At 47.9% G+C, this 9,725-nt stretch overlaps 1 protein-coding gene across 1 annotated transcript; it reads right to left on the bottom strand.

The window, feature by feature from the left end:
• Positions 1 to 3,276: 3,276 nt before the first annotated feature.
• Positions 3,277 to 6,189, bottom strand: LOC309334354 (uncharacterized protein; the record flags this gene model as incomplete). The annotated part of the gene is made up of 4 exons (XM_081882337.1): positions 3,277 to 3,345; positions 3,606 to 3,876; positions 5,014 to 5,163; positions 6,124 to 6,189. 3 exons carry the CDS (start codon positions 6,187 to 6,189, stop codon positions 3,649 to 3,651), a joined length of 444 nt encoding a protein of 147 aa, XP_081738463.1. The 3' UTR covers positions 3,277 to 3,345; positions 3,606 to 3,648.
• Between the last annotated feature and the right edge of the window lie 3,536 nt (positions 6,190 to 9,725).

The following is a 9,725-nucleotide window of genomic DNA, read 5'->3' as shown; positions in this document are numbered from 1 at the left end:
AGTCCCATTTAATAATCAAAACCTTGCACTGTATATTCAAAAGACTAGATGATCTTTCGTCCCAGCTGCACAGCCTCCAACAAAAGCTAGTTACTACTTCCCCAGCGTCAGCCGGTGTTAAGTCCCTTGAAGAGAGGAAGGGGACGAGGAGTTTGTCCTTAAATAACAAGCGTACTGACAAATTTAAATACAACCTTAACCTTCAATTAGGTCATCAATCCTTGATCTTAACACCAAGGAAAGTGAGCCTAACTATACAAAATGGGGACCCAAGATGGAGAACTCTGGGGGGTGCCAAGGATCTCTTAAAGGTGCTTTTAAATATGGAGGCAACACAAATTGACCTCTGTGCAGTCCTCCCCCTTGTCCATCATCATAAATCTCAGAGAGTCCTGCTTGCGTTCCAATCCACAAAAATTCCCACTATCATACTACGCAAGAAAGCATTTTTGTTTCGCTGTGGGATAGTACCAACGAGAGCTTTTATAGACTCTACGCCTAAACCCCTACTGTTGGAGGCAATAACCAAAGAGGGCTCAAAATCTGCTAAACCCGGGGACTTCCGGGTTAGCGCGATCTGGAAATGGCGGATTTCCTCCGAGCTGCGGAGGGAATCGGCTTCATCGAGGACGGGTCTTGCCGCGCCGGCAACGCGGGGACCCTTAGAAACCGCAGGCGCTGAAGCCTGTGGACGGGAAGACTCGGTGGGCGCCTTAAGCACCCCCCCTGACCCTCGAAAAAGGGTACGGAGGGCGGTGTGGCGCTGAGAGTCGATCGACACCTCGGTGGAGCGGAGCCGCGAGCCACGACCGGAGAGCGCTGACTTTCTCCCTGGAAATTTGGACTGAAAGAATTAACCCGTGAGTAAATGGAATTTGGCTTTAAGAATTTTTTCCTTTGAATTGGAGACGATCGGAGGGTGTGCTAAAAGGGAGTCCGCACCCCCCCTAACTACGGACAATTTTAAAGCAAAGCTCAGAGAACTAAGGCGGAAAAGATACACTTATACATTATAAAAGAAACTTCTTCCACGATTTAACAAAGGAAGTGTTGTGCTGGAGAGTGAGGAGAAATTTTTTTTTCTCTTTTTTTTTTGCGAAACCCCCCCTCCCCCCGGGACCAGGGAGAATCCCGTGTTTAAGTCTGGTGCAGAAAAACAAGCTGTCAAAAGAACTGTTAAATGGACAGATTGAAAATTTGTTAACTGATATCTCTCTGAACTAAAAGTTAAATTGTAACAAAGTGGTTGGAGACTCGATAGAAAGAAATAAAAAAGATTTGGACTGTTGGAAAAAGTTTACAAAGTAACCAGAATCCCTCTAGGGGGATTCCAAAGCTACTACAATGGTGGCAGATGGGAAACTACAGGCAGAGATAAACAGGATGTTTTATCTTGTGGGAATACTGCAAGAGCAGAGTCTGAGTATGAACAAACAATTAATGACCTTGACTTCAGGAACAAGCAACTCTGCTGAAAGCATGAAGGAACTGACAGGAAAGGAATCTGCAGCCGAAACAGAAAAGATACATCAAGAATTGGAGGAAAGAGAGCAAGGAGAGGAGAAAGAACAATTGAAATATACCAACAAAAAGTCCATAATGGTGGAACGCAAGGGAAAAGACTATTGGATTATCTGGATTACAACACTGCAAAAGATGTTAAGGATGAAGGAGGGGGCCCCTGAAGTATCTGCAACACAGGAACTTGAAGGATATAAGAAATATGATTGGGGCTATCCTTTTGATTATGAAAGACTGGTTGACCTTTGGCAGCAGTTCCTATCAAGCATCTATGAGGGAAGAAAAACCGGAGTGATGAAGAATGGATTCTTTCGAGATTCGAGGACCGATATAAGAGACTTCCAACAGAATCGACGGAGAAGAACTGAAAGGGACTTAAAGGCTCTCAACGTGAGGAATCCGGGCTGAAAATGATGGTTGATTTTTATTTGAAAAGGGATCAGAACCTGGGAAGGGGGGAGGGGGAAATATCTTTATTATTGCTATTTAGTTACAGAAGGGTAAGAACGATGATAAATTTTGGGTTGGGTGAATAGGGTCTATATTTAAAAATGGGAAATCGAGGGAAGGGAATCTACGCCGACCTTAGGGAAAAATTTAAATGTTTATAAGAACTGGGGACAAGAGAAATCGGGCTAATTATGAAGAGATATATTTAAAAATATCAATTATAGGTTAAGAAGAAGAAACTAAAATTTGCTGAACGAATTATGGGAATAGGGATGTATGAAGAGGGGGTGGGGGGGAGTCCGGGGAACAAGGTTAAGAAAATAAGGTGTTGTGATGATATTTGTTTTGTTTTTGTTGTAACTTTTGTGTCTGTGTTTTGTAACGTGTGTTTGTCTCTAAAAAATGTGAAAACCCAATAAAAATTATTATTAAAAAAAAAACAAAATCTGCTAAACCCGATCCACCAGTGGTCACCGGAGGGGGTGTTCTACTCCAGGAGAAGAGCTATGTAGCCTCCTCTCCCCTAGCAAAGGACAATGACCATCCGGAAAGTGGCCTGACACCACCAGAAGAGATCGAACTCATTGCCTCCTTTGCAGATTTACCAGTGGTGGAACAAAAAGAAATTATTAAAAGACTGGAATCGCTTAAAACCCAACTTATTTCTTTATTTTAAACAATAATCAAAAATTATATAATGCTTTGTATCTTCCCTTTACACGTTCCCTCTCACTTATTTCTTCCCACCCCTTTTTATTTTCTGCCTTTCCTTTCAAAGTCTTCCCTTAATACCTTCCCCCCTCCCTTAAATCCCTCCTTTATAGGCTTATCACCTAAGAAAACAGTTCAACAATATAATACAGAATTATACATAAAAAGTAAATAGAACATTGCAGGACCATCAGCAAGCTGGGGGGGGGGGGAGGAAACTCAGTTTCCTTCTCATTGTAGTTTCTTTGACAACCAGAAGGTCTCGCTGTCTCTTTTCTCAGTTCTTTCTTTAGCTGTCCCTTCTTGCTCGCTTGCTTTCCTCCTTTCCTTCCTCCTCCTTTGGGCGTGGGCAGCGTGGCGCTGTCGTTCTCTCGCACTTCTCGCAGACGCTGTCGTTCTCTCGCACTTCTCCTTCGCCGTCCACCCTTTGCCCGCTGTCTTCTCTGTTCTGCTCCATAATCTCAAAAGGTGACAGGCTCTAGGACTGGGGCTGGCCGTGTGGGACGCCGGCGTAAGATTAAGACCTGTGCAAGGACAACAAAAAGGAAATGTCCCTTAAGGACTCGCGCAACTCCAGGTGCTACTTCCGCAGCCACCACTGGCGGAGGAAGGTGGGGTGCGGGGGGGGGGTATTGCCCCGAGTGTCATCCCTTGGGGGGAGGGCTGACAAAATCCCCCCGGGCGTAGGGCCACGAGAGTTTGGGTTTCTCGCCCCGCTTTCCTCCGCGTTCTGATCTTTCTGATCTTTCCTCTCCAGTTCAGGCCACAAGGATTAAGACCTGTGCAAGGACAAGAAAAAGGAAATGTCCCTTAGGGACTCGTGCGCCTCCAGGTGCTACTTCCCCAGCCACCACTGGCGAGGGAAGGTGGGGTGCGGGTGGGGTATTGCCCCGAGTGTCATCCCTTGGGGGTGGGGGGCTGACAAAATCCCCCCGGGCGGATCAGTGCAAGTCTCCCAACTCCTCCTCACCTTGGTTCGGGGTGGACACAGCTGCGATGCTGCCGCATCCAGCGCCTGAGCCACGTGCAGAGTGGCCTCCGTTCTGCCTGCGCCCCGCTGCTGGCTCTTGTACTGGGTTGCCCCGGTGGCACTGGTGGTGCTGGCGGCGGCGCTCTTCTGAAGATCTTGCGAATCCGGGAGATGATGGAAGCCAGGCAAGTGGGGGTCTTCGGGGGCCTCTCTTCCTCGCAGTCCTGTGAGAAAAGTAAACAATTCACCTCCAGATTCTGGGAAAATGCCACAATCTTTAATCAATCAATCAATCAATTGGTTGATTAATTAAACCCTGAAGCTCTCAGGGCGGCTTACAGGATAAAAATACAAAATCAAAACACAACATATGTATTAAAAACAAAAACGAAGTCATATGCCAACCTCCCAATCCACAAGCATGTTGAAAAGGCCATGCATTGTTCAATTAGCCTAAGGCTGGTTCTAGAGCAGAACTTTCCATGTTGGTGACACACTTTGGAGACATGCCTCATTTCGCAACATAGGGATTCAGTTCAACTAGCCCTTTTCCAGCCCTGGGAGGAGCACGAAGGTTCTGCGACACACAGTTTGGAAAGCTCTGTTCTAGAGAAACGTCTTTGCTTGGTACCTAAAGATACATAATGAAGGTGCCAGATGAGCCTCCCTGGGGAGAGCATTCCGCAAGTGGGAGCCATCACAGAAAAGGCCCCTTCTTGTGTTGCTGCCCTCCAGACCGTTTGTGAAGGTGCCACACGAAGAAGGGCCTGTGTGGTGGCAGGCTGTCATAATCCCTCCTTTTCTGTTTGGGGGCGAGGCGTTATATGAAAGGGTTGTAGTCAGTAGGGAACACTCCTCTCCCAATTTCTCATGTGGCCGGCCTTGGAGAGATCTGAACGAGACACAAAACCAAGAACAAGCGGATGGGGGGAAGGTATAGGAGGCAGGAAAACCCCAGAGAGAACCGGCTTTGCAAAGTGCCAACATGGTTTTATTATCGCCAAACCCACTTTGCAATTAATAACTTCATTTGGCAGGAGCCACCTGGAAACGCATTCAAAAGAGTTATCTTACAAAACAAATACCAAACGAAAAGCAACCCAGGAGAATTATCTCCACCCCCATCGTTCTGCCCGGACACTGAGATCCAGCGCTGAGGGCCTTCTGGCGGTTCCCCACTGCGATAAGCCAAGTTACAGGGAACCAGGCAGAGGGCCTTCTCGGTAGTGGCACCCGCCCAGTGGAATGCCCTCCCGCCAGATGTCAAAGAAATAAACAACTATCTGACTTTTAGAAGACATCTGAAGACAGCCCTGTTCAGGGAAGCTTTTCATATGTCATGAATGAATGTTTCGTCTGACCTCAATTACGCTTGCCTCCAGGTGTTCTCCAGGTGGGGGGCACGCCAAATCAAGGTCCTCCCTGTCCTCTTTGTCCTCTCCGTCCTCCTCTGGGGGGCTCCCTGATTCTTCTTGTGGCTCTTCCTCCTTGATAGCCACTTCAGAGGCTGACTGCTGGTAGAGACAGGACCCCAGAGGTGGTGGTGGGGAGAGGGGAGAAAGAGAGCAGCCCAAAATGAGAGAGGAACCCACATTGAGTCGCTAGCCAGGGAAGCCCTACAGCCCTGGCACCATGGGGGGCTGGTCCATCAGGACAAGTGGGGCAGCAAGCATACCCTTAGCAGCCCCCTGCCTGCCTGCCTGCCTGCCCCCTTGCTCCTGAGCAGTCCAGAAGGTGGCCTGACCGGCCGGCCGGCTTCCTCCTCCTCCTCCTCCCCGGCCTCAGGGTTGCCCAGCTCAGCAGGGCTTCCCTCCTGCTCTGTCTGCTACGTACCTCATTGAGGGAGTCCCAAAGGGATTCCAGGGAGGACAGGGAGGAAACACTGGAAAAGGGTGACATACTTGGAACCTGCAAGGAAAGATGCAAAAAACGAGCAATTAAAAAACCAAGCCAAACATTAAAACTCAAGGCACCCCTAACTGAAACAACAGTTTCATCCTGCAGTTGATATGCCCCCCTCCCCTTCTGCCTATCACCGCTTAGGCCACGGCCACCTACCCAGTCAGGACTGAGGAGATCCAGCCGTCTTGCGGTCTCCTCCTCGCCTTTTCCTTCATCCTCCTTTTCATGGGAAATGTCCTCCTCGATGGCTGACTGCTGGCAGAGACCCAGTGGTGGTGGCAGGGAGAAAGGAGAAAGAGAGCAGCCCAAAATGAGACAGGAACCCACACTAAGTCGCTAGCCAGGGAAGCCCTACAGCCCTGGTGCCATGGGGGGGCTGGTCCATCAGGACAAGTGGGGCAGCAAGCATACCCTTAGCAGCCCCCTGCCTGCCTGCCTGCCCCCTTGCTCCTGAGCAGTCCAGAAGGTGGCCTGACCAGCCGGCCGGCCGGCTTCCTCCTCCTCCTCCTCCCCGGCCTCAGGGTTGCCCAGCTCAGCAGGGCTTCCCTCCTGCTCTGTCTACTACGTACCTCATTGAGGGAGTCCCAAAGGGAATCCAGGGAGGACAGGGAGGAAACACTGGAAAAGGGTGACATACTTGGAACCTGCAAGGAAAGATGCAAAAAACGAGCAATTAAAAAACCAAACCAAACATTAAAACTCAAGGCACCCCTAACTGAAACAACAGTTTCATCCTGCGGTTGATATGCCCCCCTCCCCTTCTGCCTCTCACCGCTTAGGCCACGGCCACCTACCCAGTCAGGACTGAGGAGATCCAGCCGTCTTGCGGACTCCTCCTCGCCTTTTCCTTCATCCTCCTTTTCATGGAAAAGGTCCTCCTCGATGGCTGACTGCTGGCAGAGACCCAGTGGTGGTGGCAGGGAGAAAGGAGAAAGAGAGCAGCCCAAAATGTTTATTGCTTTTAAACATTACAAAGAAGAAGAAGAGAAGAAAAAAAAACCCAATACAATACAATATATAAACAATACACAACACAACACTAGCACAATAAACTAAACATAACCAAACAAAAACATTTTAAAACACACTTCTTACCATACCAGTATCTTAACTTTCATTCCCTTGTTTCATCGACCTCCTCACACCTCCCTTTTTGTATTCCACTTCTGTTAATTATTTCAGCAAATCCTTTCCATCTTCCTCTATTTCTGTCATATAATTGTCTTAACATATTTTAACCTTATTTTCCCTTTAATACTCTAATAATCTATCTATACTTAATTCCTTATAACATTTCTACTAAAGCCGTATAACTTCATTCCAACATTTTTCAAACACTCATTAATTTTACATTATTTCTATAAATAGTCTTTAAACTTTTTCCAATCTTCTTCCACCGTCTCTTCTCCCTGGTCTCGGATTCTGCCAGTCCATTCCGCCAATTCCATATTGTCCACCAACCTGGTGATCTTCTGTCCGATGCTCTTAACTCTTTTCCAAGTCCCTTCTGCGGGTCTTCTTCGTACTTATACAATAACTTTACTTTGTCTTCTACTGATCTTATTTTTGTTTTCCTTCCTTTGAGGCTGAAGAGTAGGTCTTGGGGAAACTCCCACCTAAAGATAATTTTATTCCATCTCGACAGGGTAACCAAATCTCCATAGTTAAACCTAAGATCCAAAAGGTATTTCAGGACGTCTTTCAAAATTTCCACTCTTGACTGTTGTTCTTCTAAGTTCTTCTGGTAAAGTCTGAAAACCCTCACAATTTTAGTCTCTTCTTGGCCCAATTCCAGGTCCCCAAAATCAGCAGATTCCTGTGTAAGAAAGTCCATCAAAACTTCCCTCTCCAGTTCAGGCAGGGCTCTGATCCTCAAAGTCTGTTTTCCTTTAGATTCAATCATAACAGGCATCAACTTATGATCATCAAATTGCATGTATGAGGCTGGGACTCTTTCTCTCTCCAATTGTGTTACTTTAGGTTCAACGGCAACAGCTTTCTCCCTAGCCTTCTCCGCAGTTTGCCAAGTCAAAGTGGATTCCTGTGTCAATTTCTGGATAGTTTCTGTATTGGTATTCACCTTTTGTCCCAAAAAATCCACCTTCTTGTGAAGCTGTTCCAATGAATCATTTATCTTACATAATACAGCCACTAAGGCCTCTTCTGTCGACATTCTTAACCGATTCAAGGTCATTCCCAAAGTCTCACAGCCTTATCTTGCAGCTGGAAATTCCCCCAGCTCAGCTCTTGTCATAGTTTCAAAGGCTTCCTCTAGAGGGAAACAGTTTCTATTTGTATCAATCCTTTTAAGCACAGTTCAAACAATCAAGTTAGTTTCAATTTTCAGTTACTTTTACTCCTTTTTAAGAGCAGACGGAGAGAATAGAAACAATGTATCTCTCTTATTTAGCTAGCTGTCAGCGAATGTTCTATTCACTGTCAACGACCAATCCAAAAACGTCAGTCTTACTAGCAGCCCGTTTCCAGGTTCGGAGCGGTGGTATTTTGACTTTCTTCACTCTCTCCTGCAGGCACACACAATCCAAAACTTCCCCCCTCTTCTCCTGCTTCCAAGGGGGGTTTGATGTTTTCTACCGATGGAAATTTAGTCCTGTACAATAGGCTTTCCAAGACTTTAGCTTACAGTCTCTTTGCTGTGATCTATTTACAAAAGGGGAAGGCGGACTTCCTGTTTTGAACCTCCCCGTTTCGGTGTCAAATTAAGACGTTTAAAAATCCAATTCTCCGCTCTACTCACAGGTAGTTGCTTTAAGATCAAATTGTCCACAGGAAAAAGTCAGCGCTCTCTGGCAACAGCTATGCGGCTTCGCTCCGTGGAAGAAGCAGTCAATTCGAAGCACCGTGACACTCACCCCACGTTGCTCCGGAACCCCGAAACCGGGTTTCCCCACGAGTGGGGGAGGCGCAAAAGGTGCCAGCCGAATCCCAGGTTCACAGGCTTCACCCGCCTGTGATTTTTAGTGGGTCTCCGCCTCGCCATGGCGGCCAGACCCAGATTTCCACGAGGCAAATGCCTCCCGATCAGAGGAATTCAGCCATTGCCGGAGGCGCCAACCCGGAAGTCCGAGAGCAGCCCAAAATGAGACAGGAACCCAGAAGGCAAACTCTCCTGCCCACATTGAGTAGCTAGCCAGGGAAGACCTACAGCCCTGGCGCCATGGGGGGCTGGTCCATCAGGACGAGTGGGGCAGCAAGCACAGCACATTAACTCTCAAGGCACCCATAATTGAAACAACAGAACAGCGGCATAGCCAGCCGCTCGGGTGCCCAGTTCAACGCGGGGGTCCTGCAGGTGGGGGGCGCTACCTGGAGCCTATCTGCTGCCTCCCCCTCAGCTGTAGGGCGGCTGAGGGAGAGGCAGAGGGCAGACGCAAGCCCCACGCTGCCGTTTCAGGCAGCGCCCAGCCTGCAGGGGCCCACGCCACCATGTCACTCCCAGGAGAGACGCTAGGATCAGGCACTCTACAGCCCCCCCCCCGGTAAGTGCCAGCCCCCACGGTGTGGCGCCCAGTGCCAGCCGCGTTTTTTGACTCAACTAAAAGGTTTGGTGAGCCCAATTTTTATTTTTATTTTAAACTCGGCTTTTTGTCCTTTTGCCACCCCCCTCAGTGATGACACCTGGGGCGGCCCCCAATCCCCCACCCTCCTTTCTCTGCAGCTGCAACAGAATAAAAGGACTCCAAACTCCCTTAGCAGTTTCCTGCTGGTCCCCTCACCATTTTCCCAGGCGTCAATCGTCTCACTTTGCAGTTGCAGATAAGGCACCCAAAGGCTGCTGATCAAGGCAGGGGTTGGTCTCAACTGCCAAGTGAGGTTGGGATTCTGAGCCGATGTCACAGCCAGGTTCCGATCAGTCCATTTCCTCCAAGGGGGGGGGACCCTCTTTCCCCTGAGGGTGACCGCTGAACACACCACCCAAGAGAAAAAGAAGGAGAAAAGGAGAGAAATCTTTTAATTCTGTAGCAAGAAAGAATGAGTGCCAAGAGTTTTCTTTTCCCTGCACTCCTCCATTGCAACACCTATTATTATTATTATTATTATTATTATTATTATTATTATTATTATTATTATTCTAGATTTAATGAACACTCATATCAGAGTACATTGTAAATTGATAGCCATAGTCTTTATATACTAACATTTTATGTTC

This window comes from Podarcis erhardii (assembly GCF_964252035.2).
Source record: "Podarcis erhardii genome assembly, contig: HAP1_SCAFFOLD_49, whole genome shotgun sequence".
NCBI lineage: Eukaryota > Metazoa > Chordata > Lepidosauria > Squamata > Lacertidae > Podarcis > Podarcis erhardii.
Note: the sequence above shows the minus strand (reverse complement) of the source record. Positions and strands in the feature narration are given on the sequence as shown.